This window comes from Canis lupus, chromosome 20, assembly GCF_003254725.2.
Source record: "Canis lupus dingo isolate Sandy chromosome 20, ASM325472v2, whole genome shotgun sequence".
In the NCBI taxonomy this organism is placed as follows: Eukaryota; Metazoa; Chordata; class Mammalia; order Carnivora; family Canidae; genus Canis; species Canis lupus.
The window spans coordinates 48171524-48189548 of NC_064262.1; the positions used below are offsets into that span (position 1 = coordinate 48171524).

Sequence of the window (18025 nt, forward strand, 5' to 3'; positions counted from 1 at the left end):
GGCATTATGCTGAGTGAAGTAAGCGTCGGAGGACAAACATTATATGTTCTCATTCATTTGGGGAATATAAATAATAGTGAAAGGGAATATAAGGGAAGGGGGAAGAAATATGTGGGAAATATCAGAAAGGGAGACAGAACGTAAAGACTGCTAACTCTGGGAAACGAACTAGGGGTGGTGAAGGGAGGAGGGTGGGGGGGAGTGAATGGGTGCAGCACTGGGGTTATTCTGTATGTTAGTAAATTGAACACCAATTAAAAAAAACAGGAGTTGGTTCTTTGAAAGAATTAATAAGATACATAAACCATTAGCCAGCCTTATTAAAAAGAAGAGAGAGAAGACTCAAATTAATAAAATCATGAATGAGAAAGAAGATCACTACCAACACCAAGGAAATACAAATGATTTTAAAAACATATTATGAACAGCTCATACGCCAATAAATTAGGCAATCTAGAAGTGGACGCATTCCTGGAAAGCCACAAGCTACCAAAATCAACAGGAAGGAATAGAAAACCTGAGCAGGCCAAAACAGGGAGGAAATTGAAGCAGTCATCAAAAACCTCCCAAGACACAAGAGTCCAGGGCCAGATGGTTTCAGGGGAATTCTATCAAACGTTTAAAGAAGAAATCATACCCATTCTACTAAAGCTGTTTGGAAAGAGAAAGAGATGGAGTACTTCCAAATTGCTCTATGAGGCCAGCACCACCTTAATCAAACCAAAGACTCCACCAAAAAGGAGAATTACCGACCATAAATCCCTGATGAACATGGATGCAAAATTCTCAACAAGATACTAGCCAATAGGATCCAACAATACATTAAGATTATTCACCATGACCAAGTGAGATTTATCCTCCGATGCAAGGCTGGTTCACACACCCGTAAAACAATCAATGTGATTCATTATATCAGCAAGAGAAAAGACAAGAATCATACGATCCTCTCATTAGATGCAGAGAAAGCATTTGACAAAAATACAGCATCCATTCTTGATCACATCTTCAGAGTGTTGGGATAGAGGGAACATTCCTCAGCATCTTAAAGGCCATCTATGAAAAGCCCACAGCAAATATCATTCTCCATGGGAAAACACTGGGAGCCTTTCCCCTAAGATCAGGAACAAGACAGGGGATGTTCACTCTCACCACTGCTATTCAACTATAGTACTGGAAGTCCTAGCCTCAGCAATCAGACAACAAAAAGAAAGAAAAGGCCTTTAAATTGGCAAAGACGAAGTCAAACTCTCCCTCTTCGCCGATGACATGATACTCTACATAGAAAACCCAAAAGCCTCCACCCCAAGATTGCTAGTACTCATACAGCAATTGGCAGTGTGGCAGGATACAAATCAATGCCCAGAAGTCAGTGGCATTTCTACATACTGAGATGGAAGAAAGAGAAATTAAGGAGTCAATCCCATTTACAATTGCACCCAAAAGCATAAGATACCTAGGAATAAACCTTACCAAGAGGTGAAGGATCTATACCCTAAAAAACTACAGAACACTTCTGAAAGAAATTGAGGAAGACACAAAGAGATGGAAAAAATATTCCTTGCTCATGGATTGGCAGAATTAATATTGTGAAAATGCCAATGTCAACCAGGGCAATTGACACGTTTAATGCAATCCCTATCAAAATACCATGGACTTTCTTCAGAGAGTTGGAACAAATTATTTTAAGATTTGTGTGGAATCAGAAAAGACCCCGAATAGCCAGGGGAATTTTAAAAAAGAAAACCATATCTGGGGGCATCACAATGCCAGATTTCAGGTTGTACTACAAAGCTGTGGTCATCAAGATAGTTTGGTACTGGCACAAAAACAGACACATAGATCAATGGAACAGAATAGAGAACCCAGAAGTGGACCCTCAACGCTATGGTCAACTAATATTCCACAAAGCAGGAAAGACTATCCACTGGAAGAAAGACAGTCTCTTCAATAAATGGTGCTGGGAAAATTGGACATCCACATGCAGAAGAATGAAACTAGACCACTCTCTTGCACCACACACAAAGATAAACTCAAAATGGATGAAAGATCTAAATGTGAGACAAGATTCCATCAAATCCTAGAGAACACGGGCAACACCTTTTTTGAACTTGGCCACATTAACTTCGTGCAAGATCCATCCATGAAAGCAAGAGAAACAAAAGCAAAAATGAACTATTGGGACTTCATCAAGATGTGGAGCTTTTGCATAGCCAAAGGTAAAAAACTAAAAGACAACCTACAGAATGGGAGGAGATATTTGCAAATGACGTATCAGATAAAGGGCTAGTATCCAAGATTTATAAAGAACTCTTTAAACTCTCCTAACTCTGGGAAATGAACTAGGAGAGGTGGAAGGGGAAGTGGGCGGGGGGTGGGGATGACTGGGTGGTGGGCGCTGAGGTGGGCACTTGACAGGATGAGTACTGGGTGTTATTCTCTATGTTGACAAATTGAGCACCAATAAAAAACAAATTTATTTTTAAAAAATAATAAAAATAATAATAAAAATAAAAAATAAAAAAAGAACTTCTTAAACTCAACAGCAAAGAAACAACATCCAATCATGAATTGGGCAAACGACTTGAATAGAAATCTCACAGAGGAAGACATAGACATGGCCAACATGCACATGAGAAAATGCTCTGCATCCCTTACCATAAGGGAAATACAAATCAAAATCACAGTGAGATACCACTTCACACCAGTGAGAATGGGGAAAGTTAACAAGGCAGGAAACCACAAATGTTGGAGAGGATGTGGAGAAAGGGGAATCCTCTTGCACTGTTGGTGGGAATGTGAACTGGTGCAGCCACTCTGGAAAACTGTGTGGAGGTTCCTCAAAGAGTTAAAAATACATCTGCCCTATGACCCAGCAATTGCACTGTTTCGGATTTACCCCAAACATACAGATGCAATGAAACGCTGGGACACCTGCACCCTGATGTTTCTAGCAGCAATGTCCACAATAGCCAAACTGCAGAAGGAGCCTCGGTGTCCATCGAAAGATGAATGGATAAAGGAGATGTGGTCTATGTATACAATGGAATATTACTCAGCCATTAGAAACGGCAAATACCCACCATTTGCTTCAACGTGGATGGAACTGGAAGGTATTATGCTGAGTGAAGTAAGTCAATTGGAAAAGAACAAACATTATATGGTCTCATTCATTTGGGGAATATAAATAATAGTGAAAGGGAATATAAGGGAAGGGAAAAGAAATGTGTGGGAAATATCAGAAAGGGAGACAGAACATAAAGACTCCTAACTCTGGGAAACGAACTAGGGTGGTGGAAGGGCTGTGGGCGCAGGTGGGGGTGACTGGGTGATGGGCACTGAGGGGGGCACTTGACGGGATGGGCACTGGGTGTTATTCTATGTGTTGGCTAATTGAACACCAATAAAAAATAATTTATAATAAAAGAATTAAATTAAATTAAGTTAAAAAAGAAAGGACAAATACCCACCATTGGCTTCGATGTGGATGGAACTGGAGGGTATTATGCTGAGTGAAATAAGTCAATCGGAGAAGGACAAACATTATATGGTCTCATTCATTTGGGGAATATAAATAATAGTGAAAGGGAATAAAGGGGAAAGGTGAAAAAATGAGTCGGAAATATCAGAAAGGGAGACAGAACATGAAAGTCTCCTAACTCTGGGAAACGAACTGGGGTAGTGGAAGGGGAGGTGGGCGGTGGGTGTGGGTGACTGGGTGATGGGCACTGAGGGGGGCACTTGATGGGATGAGCACTAGGTGTTATGCTATATGTTGGCAAATTGAACTCCAATAAAAAAATAAAATAAAAGACAGAAGAGAACCAAACATGTTTCCATGATTATGGGAGAATACTGTTGAGATGGCGCCAGAGGGCGGGAGAGAGAGAGGGTGAGAATATATGAACAATAATTAAAGATAATTGATAAGGTATGAAGGATGGAATCCGAAGAACAGGTGGTAGCACTCATCCTAGAGGAGAGAAATTGCACCAATGATAAAGGACTGTGGACAGGATGCATGCTGATATTTGGTTGGTATGGTCGATGACACAGACTTCACCAGGTATCATCATCAGATGACTCTGAATTCTCTATGAAATAGGTGATATGACATTTACTGAGGAAGGTGGAGGAGACAGAAGATTCGGTGGCAGAACCAGTGCTATAAGTAATGCAGGATGACTTCCTAGCAGCAGAGTGGGCTCCTTTAGATAGGAGCAGAGACTCGGGGAAGTCTTTAGGAGAAAATGGAAGAGGTGAGAAACATTTGGAAAGAACTCTGTTCAATCTAAGTCAGTAAGTGTTGGTTCTTAGTAACCATTCCCATGAATTATCCCCGCCATTACTGCTTTTCCTTCCTGGTTTCTCAGTGGGTAGAGGGTGTTGAAAATACCAGGCAGCCTTATAAGAAATTCCAAAATACAAGCTAACATTTCTGTTTAATATATAAATATGTATATCAACCTCCCCCATGTTTCTCTTTCCGGGGCTGCTGCATAGTAACTGTGAGATACAGGTGGGTGTAAAGAAAAAGCATAGGATAACATAGCTCTGAGTAGAATGTGCATCACTGCTTCAGATCATTGACTCTTGTTTACTTAGTTAGCTATGCTTACCATATAGCAGGTGTTTCATAAGTCAATCGGAGAAGAACAAGCATTATATGGTCTCATTCATTTGGGGAATATAAATAATAGTGAAAGGGAATAGAGGGGAAGGGAGAAGAAATGAGTAGGAAATATCAGAAAGGGAGACAGAACATGGAAGACTCCTAACTCTGGAAACGAACTAGGGGTGGTGGAAGGGGAGGAGGGCAGGGGGTGGGGGTGACTGGTTGGCGGGCACTGAGGGGGGCACTTGACGGGATGAGCACTGGGTGTTATGCTAAATGTTGGCAAATTGAACACCAATAAAAAGTAAATTTATTATTTAAAAAAAAAGATGTTGATGTGTAAGTGTTAAGATGAACACAATACCCTAAGGAGCAAAATATATTCTTAAACAAACCTTTAAAAGAGACTATTGCTAACAGTTAAAGATAATGGATAAGGCATGAATGATGGGATCCAAAGAACAGGTGGAAGCACCGTCTTCATAGAGGAGTCAGAAAGTTAATAATTAATTAAAACTAAATTGTTAACATTAAATTAATAGATAAAAGATGGGCATTTAAGGGGGCACTTGACAGGATGAGCACTGGATGTTATAGTATATGTTGGCAAATCGAATTCCAATAAAAAAATATACAAAAAAAGCAAATCAAGTGTGAGCCACTGAAGGGCCTATTCTGTTGCACACTAACATTGCTCAATGGGGTAAGCATATGGTACTTAAGCAGGTCACTTAATGAAGTGCTCTGGGAGCAATGCCTGATCTTACCATGCTCTATTTGGAGGCATCAGAGGTGGCCCTGCTGGACAATGTGTATTTCTCTGACTCAGCTCTTGTTCTCCTGATCCCTTTGAACAATTTCCTATATTGCTCCCGCACCTGCAAAGGCAAAGTATGCTCTGGATCAGTTCACTGAGATGAGTGAAGATAGGAAGCGTCCCAGGTGGGAGCTGGGCAGTAGTACCTGCTGGCTGAGGAGGCAGTACACCAGGAAGATGAAGACACCCTGCAGGCTGTTGATGATGGTGAACAAGTAAGCCATGACGTGGGCAGCTGGACCCACCTGCAGGATGCCCAGGCACCATGTGCAGCCCAAGATGAGGAGCTGAGCTGTGGCTTTAAATGTCAGCATCCTGGGTAGGAAGAGAAAGAAGGCTCATGATTCACCCAGGACAACACAATGAAAGCCATTCTCATCTCTAGCCATGGAAGCTTCTGTCTTCCCCTGATGGTGATGAGTTCTCAAGCTGACTGGTGATCAACTTTGATCTTTACTCTCAATGATTTCCTACAGTACAGATGCCACTTGGACCACGATGGCATCTTGATTTGGATTGAGGAGGACAGGGATATTTCACAATGTAAGTTTCAAAAATTTTATGATGCTCCTTGGAGACCCTGATTTCATCCAGCACTACTGAGGAGGCATTTTGCATCAGGCTCTGTGCTGGGATCTGGGCATTAAAAATAACAAAGGAGGGACCCGTGGGTGGCTCAGCAGTTGAGCATCTGCCTTTGGTTCAGGGCATGATCCCAAGGTCCAGGGATCGAGTCCTGCATCATGCTCCTTGCAGGGAGCTTTTCCCCCTGTCTATGTCTCTTCCTCTCCTCTCCTCTTCTCTCTCTCTCTCTCATTAATAAGTAAGTAAATAAATAAATAAATAAATAAATAAATAAATAAATTCTTTAAAAAATAACAAAGGCAAGATTTCTATTTTCATTTGGAAATGATAATGATAAGAACATGGAAGAAACAGCATTAAATTTGCACAAAGGTTGCTAGAGCAAAGGACCGTCCAAGCCTCCCAGAAGATTTGACATGTACTAGGAGAAGAATGCAAGAGGTATCAGTAGGAGCCTGAACTGAGGTGGAGTATGGAAGTGTAGGCTGGGTTGTGGGAATATTCACAGGTTTTTCTAAGTGTTTTGTGGAAACATAAAGATTCCCTGCACATTTGTCATAGGACTGATGGAAAAAGTCCAGAGAATGTTTATTAACCAATGTCAATTCTTCCTGTTTCTGAGGGAGTAACAAACTTGGGTTAGGAATAGAACAGGAGCATCTGGGTGGCTCAGTCATTTATGCATCTGACTCTTGATTTCAGCTCAGATCATGGTCTCAGGATCCTGGGATCAAGCCCCAAATCAGGCTCCCCACTGAATGTGGAGCCAGCATAAAATTCCCTCTCTCCCTCTCCCTCTGCACTCCCCTCCCCGATGCTCTCACTCTCTCTGGGGAAAAAAAAAAAGGATCAACAGAAAATTCGGCCAAGTTGTTAGCTGCACCTACTGAATCTGAGCCAGCTGCCATAGAAGGGTAGCTGCCTCTCTCTACTCAGGTCCCCTCAAAAGACCCCGAAAAGAAGCATCAGGGACTGCTGAGGCACATGGCTTTGTCCTTAGGATCACACATGTCTATGGGGTTGGTCACTCTCTTCTACATCTTACCTTGTGTTCTGGAGGGTAGATACTTCGCTGTTGAGGGAAGACAGCTTGCTTTTCAAAATCCAGAGGGTCATCAGAAAGAAAGCTAAATTGACCTTTGGGAAACCACAGAAGACTTACTAAATAAAATTTCAATCTGTTCTCTGCATCCTAACCTGTCCAACATCAATTCCACATTTAAGTCATCTTCATATTAAATAACAGTGGAGTTTCTAGTTTTAGGAGCAGGTTTAGAAAACTAAGCAAAGCCATGACAATCCAGTGACATGCCTGCCACTGTCACCCTGCTTAAAATTCTGCTCTTCTAATGACACCCAGCTGAGCATTAAGGATACTCTGATGTCATCACTCACAGAGACAATGGCACAGACTGGCCCAAGGAAGCTCCATATAAATCTCTTTTCTTGGTTGAGCCAGCAGCTGAACAAGAGAGAAAGCAAAAAATTCATTGGTTCTTAAGAATATAGAAAGAACTATTCTATAAATCATTCATTCATTCATCAACAAATAATGAGTGACTCTTTTGTGATAGGCTTTGTGGTTGGGTCTGAAGATAACGCTAAAAAGAAAGTAAACATAGTTTTAAAACCACATATCTCACCTGGAGTAGGATACACACAAATATATGGTAACAATAAAACAAAAATGGGAGTCAATGAGCTGTATCATTGGTTGTCATGCTTACTTTGGAATCAGAGGGATTAGGATGGTTAAAGAAGATTCTCTAAAGAAATTATATTTTTAGCTGAGATATTAACAGTGAATAATGTTACTGAGATAAATGGTGTTGAAGCAAAGGAGAAGCCCACACACGTGTTAACAACTTTTCAGGATCCTGGGAAACTAACATGGTTAGGGGCCTTTCTTGCACTGTTCAATTTATTTTTTTTTCCATCGGCTTCACAACCCATCCACTTGGTCTTACATTGTTTCATGGCATTATTCAGATATATTTTATAGACTATAAAATCCACCCATCTAAACTATATAGTCCAGTGATCTTTAGAATATTCCCAAGAGACACCTGCACCCTGATGTTTCTAGCAGCAATGTCCACAATAGCCAAACTGCAGAAGAAGCCTCAGTGTCCATCGAAAGATGAATGGATAAAGATGTGGTTTATGTATACAATGGAATATTACTCAGCCATTAGAAACGACAAATACCCACCATTTGCTTCGATGTGGATGGAACTGGAGGGTATTATGCTGAGTGAAATAAGTCAATCGGAGAAGGACAAACATTATATGGTCTCATTCATTTGGGGAATATAAATAATAGTGAAAGGGAATAAAGGGGAAAGGAGAAAAATGAGTGGGAAATATCAGAAAGGGAGACAGAACATGGACAACTCCTAACTCTGGGAAATGAACTAGGGGTGGTGGAAGGGGAGGTGGCTGTGGGGTGTGGGTGACTGGGTGGCCGGCACTGAGGTGGGCACTTGATGGGATGAGCACTGGGTGTTATTCTGTATGTTGGCAAATTGAACACCAATAAAAAATAAATTTATTATTTAAAAAATAGAATATTCCCAAGAGAAACGAACTAGGGGAGGTAGAAGGGGAGGAGGGCGGGGGGTGGGAGTGAATGGGTGACGGGCACTGGGTGTTATTCTGTATGTTAGTAAATTGAACACCAATAAAAAAAAATAAATAAAATAAAAAAAATAACATAAAAAAAAAGATTTAACAATAAAAAAAAAAAAGAATATTCCCAAGAGTTGTGCACCAGCACTAAAATCTAACTTTAGGATATTTTCAACCCCACAAAGAGAAATTTCATTCACACTAGCAGTCATGTGTTCCCACTTCGACACACTCCACTCCTCCTCTTCCCCCAGGACACCATTACTCTGCTTTCCCACTTGACAGATTCACCTATTCTGAACATTTTACATAAGTGGTATTATGTGATATGTGGCCTTTCATGACAGGATTCTTTCATTTAGCATCATGCTTTCAAAGTTCATCCACATTGCAACATGTTTTTATGGATGAGTAATAATCCTACTCTTTTCCATGGCCAAATAATATTCTGCTGGATGGATATGTTGCATTTGTTTATCCATTTATCACTTGATGAACATTCCAGTTATTTCCAATTTTGAATAATGCTGCTACAAGCATTCAGGTACAAGTTTTTGTGTGAACATATGTTTCCATTTGTTTGGGGTATATACCAGCATGCAGTAGCTATATACTGAACTTTGTGACAAACTGTCCAACTGCGTTCCAAAGCAGTTGCACCATTTTACATTCAAACCATCAAAGTATGAGTGTTCCAGATTTTCCACACTCTTCCATGCACTTTTTATTGCCTGTATTTTTTAGCCATTTCAACTAATGGGTATAAAGTAATATCTCATTCATGGTTTTTGACTTGTGTTTTCCTAATTACTAAGGTTGTTGGGCACCTTTCCATGTGCTTATTGGTCATTTACATATCTTCTTTGGAGAAATGTCTATTAAAATATTTTGTCCACTTTTTAAATTATTTTATTTATTTAAGTAATCTCTACACCCCACATGGAGCTCGAACTCAAACCCTGAGATCAAGAGTCTCATACTCTTCTGACTGAGCCAGCCAGGCACCCCTGTGTTGTCCATTTTTCTTATTTTTATTTATTTATGATAGTCACAGAGAGAGAGAGAGAGAGAGAGAGAGGCAGAGACACAGGCAGAGGGAGAAGCAGGCTCCATGCACCGGGAGCCCCATGTGGGATTCGATCCCGGGTCCCCAAGATCGCACCCTGGGCCAAAGGCAGGCGCCAAACCGCTGCACCACCCAGGGATCCCTGTGTTGTCCATTTTTAAATTGAGTTATTTGTCTTTGGTTATTGAGATATTTGATTTAATTTTAACAACAGCACAAAACAGACATTCTCTTATGATCACAGATTGTTAATAATTCATAGAAAGCTTCGGTCTATTGCTGAAGGTGTTACTGATACACAGTGATAGAATTCACTTTTGATCCTACATTAAAGTAGAGTGTGCAGGGTACTTCAGAACAATGGAAAGTGTGTAAGGCCATTTCAGGACACGTGAAGTATAGGCTAAGAAGAATGTAAGCAAGGAAGAACTGAAGTGCCCAGGAAAGAGTTCAGTTGATGTAGATGAATGTAAGCTTTAGCAGCAAGTTGTGGTTTAGAGTGCACATTCTGGGAACCGACTTCCTGAATGAAGGAGTAAGGACATTGGTGAACTTGCTCTCCTTCTAAGACAACAAGCAAGTAATGACAACCAACCATTTCAAGCAAATACAAGCAAAATAATGACAACCAACCATTTCAAGACTCTGGCAATTACCCAAAACCACAGAACAAATTGAAGATAGTCTGTCCAAGAGAAATTCCTGAACCTCAGTAAGACTGAGGATAAAGGAATCTGTGATGCCTTAACTTAGAGCTTAGTGGTGCATCAGGTGCACAAGTTGAGAGCACTGAAGACAATGGAGAGATCTATTTTTGGAGTTCCATTAAAAGCATCATCATCACACATACCCCCAGAACACAACCAATATTTTTTTACTCCAGTTCCCCAGCTCTTTATTCTATAAATTTGGTGGCTATTTGATTTGACTGAGAACTCATGGGTAAGGAACCTACTTTAGAGAATTGCCAATATAATTGCAAACTACTCTCACATCACCAGCAGCCTAGGCTTGTGATTTCAGGTGGGATCAACAAGAAATTGTCCATAATTTTGAAGGAAATACTAGAGGGGCATCTGGGTGGCTCAGTTTGTTAAGCATCTACCCTTAGCTCAGGCCATGATCTCAGGGTCCTGGGATTGAGTCCCTGCTGAGAAGGGAGACTGTTTTTCCCTCTTCTACATACTCATGCTCTCCCTCTCTCTGTATCCCTCTTTCGCAAGTAAATAAATAAAATCTTAAAAAATAAAAGGAAATATTGTAGAACCAAAGGATCATAACAAATTTTGAAAATCTCTGAAATACTCCTGTAAGTCTAAGGATGTATGAGGATATGCCTCATTCAAAAAAGGCATGAGGATGTACCCCAATGTTTTTTTTATTTTTATTTATTTATGAGAGAGAGAGAGAGAGAGGCAGAGACACAGACAGAGGGAGAAGCAGGCTCCATGCACCAGGAGCCCAGTGTGGGACTCGATCCCAGGTCTCCAGGATCACGTCCTGGGCCAAAGGCAGTCGGCAAACTGCTGCGCCACCCAGGGATCCCTGTACCCCAATGTTTATAGCAACAATGTCCACAATAAAAAAATATGAAAAGATCTCAGATGTCCATTGACAGATGAATGGATAAAGAAGATGTGGCATATACATACAATGGAATATTACTCAGCCATCAAAAAGAAAGCAATCTTATCATTTGCTATGACGTGGATGGAAATAGAGAGTACTATGCTAAGTGAAATAAGTAAGTCAGTGAAAGACAAATCTCAGGTGATTTCACTCATATGCATAATTTAAGAAACAAAACAGATGAATATTGGGGAAGGTAAGGAAAAATAAAATAAGACAAAATCAAAAAGGGAAATGAACCAAAAGAGACACTCAGCACAGGGTTGCTGGAGGGAAGTGGGTGGGGAGATAGGGTAACTGGGTGATGGCATTAAGGAGGGCATTTGATGCAATAACACTGGGTGTTACTTACAACTAATGAATCACTAAATTCTACCTCTGAAACTAATAATACACTACATGTTAATTAAATTCAATATAGGGATCCCTGGGTGGCGCAGCGGTTTGGTGCCTGCCTTTGGCCCAGGGCGCGATCCTGGAGATCCGGGATCGAATCCCACGTCGGGCTCCCGGTGCATGGAGCCTGCTTCTCCCTCTGCCTGTGTCTCTGCCTCTCCCTCTCTCTGTGTGACTATCATAAATAAATTTAAAAAATTTTTTTTAAATTCAATATAAATTTTTTAAAAATAGAAGGGCATGGGGGAAAAAAAGCACTAGTTTCTCACCTCTGATTGACCTTGAGGCTTTGTGCAATCAGAAAGTGAAAGCTAAGACTATTATGTAAACTACCCAAAGTTTGGAGGTGTGCCTTCTCACACAGATACCTTTGAAAAAGAATGCAAAGCATGTAGGCAAAGCACTAAGGAAATCTGAACAACCATTGGGTAATCATTAAATTATACTGACCCAGATGTGACCAAAACCCTAACAACCCAGTACTAGGAATAAAAATAAGAACCTTAATAAAACTAACAGAGAACTCAGAGGTCACACACTACAAGGAATAACCAATCTACAGAATTAACCCAAAAAAGTTACCTACAAACAAACAAAAACACCAAAAATCAGAAACAACACCTTATCTTGGAGGATAGACAAGTCTGAAAACAGAAGTGTCACAATATATTATCTTAAATATTGAGTTTTAACCAAAAATTTATGATCTAGTCAAAGACAGGAAAATGTGTAACATACACAGGCAAAAAAAAAAATCAGTCAAAAGGAAATATTTCTGAGAAGGCACAGATTTCAACCTCTGTAGATAAAGTCTTTAAATCAGTTATATATATATATATATGAAAAACAAATATATATATACATATGTATATATATGAAAAACTCTAAACCATGTATAAAAAACTTAAAGGAAAATATGACAAAAATATCTCACCAAATAAATAATCTAGATAAAGCAGTAGATATGATGTAGAGAACCAAACAGTAATCCTAAATTTGAGAAGTACAATAACTGAAATAAAGATTCACCAGAAGGGGTCAACAATAGATTGTAACTGGTATAAATCCCCAGCAGTGCAATTGCTGGGTCGTACGGCAGATCTATTTTTATTTCTTTGAGGAAACTCCACACAGTTTTCCAGAGTGGCTGTGTACCAGTTCACATTCCCACCAACAGTGCAAGAGGATCCCCCTTTCTCCACATCCTCTCCAACATTTGTGGTTTCCTGCCTTGTTAATTTTCCCCATTCTCACTGGTGTGAGGTGGTATCTCATTGTGGTTTTATTTGTATTTCCCTGATGGCAAGTGATGTGGAGCATTTTCTCATATGCTTGTTGGCCATGTCTATGTCTTCCTCTGTGAGATTTCTGTTCATGTCTTTTGCCCATTTCATGATTGGATTTTGTTTCTTTGCTGTTGAGTTTAATAAGTTCTTTACAGATCTCAGAAACTAGCCTGATACGTCATTTGCAAATATCTTCTCCCATTCTGTAGGTTGTCTTTTAGTTTTGTTGACTGTATCCTTTGCTGTGCAAAAGCTTCTTATCTTGATGAAGTCCCAATAGTTCATTTTTGCTTTTGTTTCTCTTGCCTTCGAGGATGTATCTTGCAAGATGTTACTGTGGCCGAGTTCCAAAAGGGTGTTGCCTATGTTCCCCTCTAGGATTTTGATGGAATCTTGTCTCACATTTAGATATTTCATCCATTTTGAGTTTATCTTTGTGTATGGTGCAAGAGAGTGGTCTAGTTTCATTCTTCTGCATGTGGATGTCCAATTTTCCCAGCACCATTTATTGAAGAGACTGTCTTTCTTCCAGTGGATAGTCTTTCCTCCTTTGTCAAATATTAGTTGATCATAAAGTTCAGGGTCCACTTCTGGGTTCTCTATTCTGTTCCATTGATCTATGTGTCTGTTTTTGTGCCAGTACCACACTGTCTTGATGACCACAGCTTTGTAGTACAACCTGAAATCTGGCATTGTGATGCCCCCAGATATGGTTTTCCTTTTTAAAATTCCCCTGGCTATTCGGGGTCTTTTCTGATTCCACACAAATCTTAAAATAATTTGTTCCAACATCTCTGAAGAAAGTCCATGGTATTTTGATAGGGATTGCATTAAACTGTAAATTGCCCTGGGTAACATTGACATTTTCACAATATTAATTCTGCCAATCCATGAGCATGGAATATTTTTCCATCTCTTTGTGTCTTCCTCAATTTCTTTCAGAAGTGTCTATAGTTTTTAGGGTATAGATCCTTTACCTCTTTGGCTAGGTTTATTCCTAGGTATCTTATGCTTTTGGGTGCAATTGTAAATGGGATTGACTCCTTAATTTCTCTTTCTTCCATCTCAGTATATAGAAATGCCACTGACTTCTGGGCATTGATTTTGTATCCTGCCACGCTACCAAATTGCTGTTTGAGTTCTAGCAATCTTGGGGTGGAGTAGCAGCAATGTCCACAATAGCCAAACTGTGGAAGGAGCCTCAGTGTCCATCGAAAGATGAATGAATAAAGAAGATGTGGTTTATGTATACAATGGAATATTATTCAGCCATTAGAAACGACAAATACCCACCATTTGCTTCAACATGGATGGAACTGGAGGGTATTATGCTGAGTGAAATAAGTCAATCGGAGAAGGACAGTGTATGGTCTCATTCATTTGGGGAATATAAATGATAGTGAAAAGAAATAGAAGGGAAGGGAGAAGAAATGGGTAGGAAATACCAGAAAGGGAGACAGAACATGAAGACTCCTAACTCTGGGAAATGAACTAAGGGTGGTGGAAAGGGAGGAGGGCGGGAGGTGGGGGAAACTGGGTGATGGGCTCTGAGGTGGGCACTTGACAGGATGAGCACTGGGTGTTTGTTAATCTATATGTTGACAAATTTAACACCAATAAAAAATAAATTTATAAAAAATAAAATAAAATAAATAAATATTTAAACTGAAAAAAAGATTGTAACTGGTAAAAGAAAAAAATGATAAATTTGAATATAGGTCAATAGAAATTATGCCATCTGAGGAACAAAAGAAAATAGAATGAAGAAAAATATACAGACCTCAGAGACTTGTGGCACAGGACCAAGTGCACCAACATACACATAATTAGAATCCCAGAATAAGACAAAGCAAAAGAACAGGATAAACTTGAAGAATGAAAGGCTAAAAACTTCCCAAATTTTAATAAAAATATTGAGCTAAGCATCTAAGAAGCACAATGAACTACAAGTAGAATAAATTCAAATAGATCCTGAAACACTGAAACATCTCATAGACCTTCTAACAAAAGACAAAATCTTTAAAGTGGCAAGAGAAAACTGATTTTTCGTGTCAAAAGATCCTCAATAAGATTAAGGAGTGATTCCTTGTCTGAGATCATGGAAGTCAAAAAGCAGTGGAATAACCCCTTCAAAGTGTCCAAAAATATATATGGTCAACCAAGACCTCCATATCTAGCTAAATTCTCCTTGAAAACTGAAGAGGGATCCCAGGGTGGCTCAGCGGTTTCGCGCCTGCCTTTGGCCCAGGGCGTGATCCCGGAGTCCCTGGATCGAGTCCCGCGTCGGGCTCCGGCATGGAGCCTGCTTCTCCCTCTGCCTGTGTCTCTGCCTCTCTCTCTCTGTCTATCATAAATAAATAAAAATAAATCTTTTAAAAAAAAGAAAACTGAAGAAATTAAGGCACTTCAAGATAAACAAAAATAAGATAATTCTTGCTTGCTGAACAGTCCTAAGGGAAATACTCAATGAGTCCTTCAGGCTAATAGGAAAGGACACTAAAAAAAAAAAAAAAAAAAAAAGGAAAGGACACTAGATGGTAATGTGACTCCAAAGAAATAAAGAGCACCAGTAAAAGTACCTAGGTAGGTATAAGGAAAGACACTGTAAGTATGTTTTTGTTTGTGGCTCTTTGGTTTTCCTGTTGCAAAAGATACATCTGGGTGGCAGAGTCATTTAAGCATCCAACCCTTGGGCAGGCCCAGTGGCTCAGCGCTTTAGCGCTGCCTATAGCCTAGGGCGTGATCCTGGAGACCCAGGATTGAGTCCCACTTTGGGCTCCCTGCATGGAGCCTGCTTCTCCCTCTGCCTGTGTCTCTGCCTCTCTCTGTGTGTGTATCTCTGATGAATAAATAAATAAAATCTTTTTTTAAAAAAAAGGCATCCAACCCTTGATTTCAGTTCAGGTCATGATCTCAGGGTCATGAGATCAAGCCCCAGGTGGGCTCCATGCTGAGCACAGAGCCTGCTTAAGATCCATCTCTCTTTCCCTCTGCCCCTCCAAAGGCATTTTCCTAAGAACACCAGATAGTCCATAAACACAAGAAAAACTGCTCAATCTGGTGTGAGGTGGTATCTCTTTTTTATGGGTTTTTTTTTGTATATTCTTTTATTAGAGTTTGATTTGCCAACATATAGTATAACACCCAATGCTCATCCTGTCAGGTGCCCCCCTCAGTGTCCATTACCCAGTCACCCCATCCCCGGCCCACCTCCCCTTCCACTACCCCTTGCTCATTTCCCAGAGTTAGGGGTCTCTCATGTTTTGTCACCTTCTCTGATTTTTCCCCACTCATTTTCTCTCCGTTCCCCTATGATCCCTTTCACTATTTTTATATGTATTGGAATTGCATATTAAAGTGGATTAAGTGAGTTAACATGTATAGAAATGGGTAGAAATGCATGGCATAAAGTAGGTACCATGAAAACTATGACGGAACCTATCACTTGATTATTTAAATCAACTCTCTTTTTCCAAATAAAAATATTGGAACATCCTAAAGGATTTTGACAAAATAGATTACATTTTTTTCAAAATGACGTTCCAAGCACTTATTTTGGCTTCAGTTTTACTATTCAGAGAATAGAGCTTTAAAGACATTCTGCTTGATTATAATTTTCCACCAGAAAGATGTTCTAAGAATTCTTACTTCCTGTGCCTTCTTTGCATTACGCTCTGGCATAATTAAAAACTGCTACTCTGGTTCTAGTCATGGCCATGATCGTGTAGAGAACTTGCACTTACCGGGTGGGTGTTCCATAAAGGTGAGGCCTGGATGCAGCAGAAATGGCCATAATTATGGCTGGGACTCCATATCCCACAGGGAACATGAGCTTCTTCATGAACCTGTTCACACTGGAGTAGTTGACCACCTTCAGGTTGCGTGCAGTGAGGAAAAGGTGTAGACCCTCCAGCAGCATCCAGGTGAAGGAGGCCAGGTAGAGATAGTGTAAGGCACCTGCAATGATGGAACACAGCACCTGGGGGGGTGCCACAAGGAGGGATTTTCAGAGAGGAGGTGGCCCCAGGACCTGTCCCATATCTCGCCATTGGAGTGAACTCTCATGTGTATAATAAAGGACTTGTCAAAAGAGGGTTTTTATCTAGTTGTGTCAATGTGAAATAGGCTACATATCATTAAAACTTCTTTGGGACCCAAGGCCATTTTATTAAGGTACCAATGCAGCACAGGTCCATAAACTGAGGATCCCCTGTTGCAGGGCAGGGGTATCTCTGTGACAGTGTCAGTACCTTGATTTCAGTCCGGTCAATGGCCACGAGGAAGAGCAGGTGAGCCAGGAACAAACAGATTGAGAGCTGCAGGTGGAGGGAGGTGCTGGTGTTCTGGATGGCTTTGCACAGCAGGAAGGTGAGGGCTGCCAGGAAGAGGCACAGCAGAGAAAGGCCCAGCCCCACATACGTGATCATAGCCAGCACGGGATCATCATCCTGGGACCCAGCCAAGAGAAGCAAAGAATACATCAAAGTCACATTTTCCTGCTCTGGGGTAGTGACTCTTTCATCATTTATAATTTTATTTATTGACATAGTAACATCAAGAATATATGAACCAGGTAAATTTACTCTGTTGTTGGGTATGTTCCTCCAGGTTCAGAATGCTATAATTTTATGGAATTCTGATCTGATTAGTTCAGATCCTGTAAGAACTGAGGGATAAGAAAGTCCTTTTTTTAATAATAAATTTATTTTTTATTGGTGTTCAATTTGCCAAAATACAGAATAACACCCAGTGCTCATCCCGTCAAGTGCCCCCCTCAGTGCCCATCACCCATTCACCCCCACCCCCTGCCCTCCTCCCCTTCCACCACCCCTAGTTCGTTTCCCAGAGTTAGGAGTCTTTATGTTCTGTCTCCCTTTCTGATATTTCCCACACATTTCTTCTCCCTTCCCTTATATTTCCTTTCACTATTATTTATATTCCCCAAATGAATGAGAATATACACTGTTTGTCCTTCTTCAATTGACCTATTTCACTCAGCATTATAC

General features: G+C 40.4%; 1 protein-coding gene across 1 annotated transcript in view; it reads right to left on the reverse strand.

The window, feature by feature from the left end:
- LOC112666864 (adhesion G protein-coupled receptor E2-like) overlaps nucleotides 1–18025 on the reverse strand; it is a 55018-nt gene that overhangs the window by 20336 nt on the left and 16657 nt on the right. The window contains exons 12-17 of the mRNA XM_049098216.1: nucleotides 17270–17467; nucleotides 16763–16998; nucleotides 7410–7476; nucleotides 7060–7151; nucleotides 5576–5744; nucleotides 5380–5490 (exon numbers count right to left, since the gene is read on the reverse strand). Of these exons, the coding sequence (XP_048954173.1) occupies nucleotides 5386–5490; nucleotides 5576–5744; nucleotides 7060–7151; nucleotides 7410–7476; nucleotides 16763–16998; nucleotides 17270–17467 (867 nt within the window). The 3' untranslated portion in view covers nucleotides 5380–5385. The remainder of the gene's footprint in view (nucleotides 1–5379; nucleotides 5491–5575; nucleotides 5745–7059; nucleotides 7152–7409; nucleotides 7477–16762; nucleotides 16999–17269; nucleotides 17468–18025) is intronic.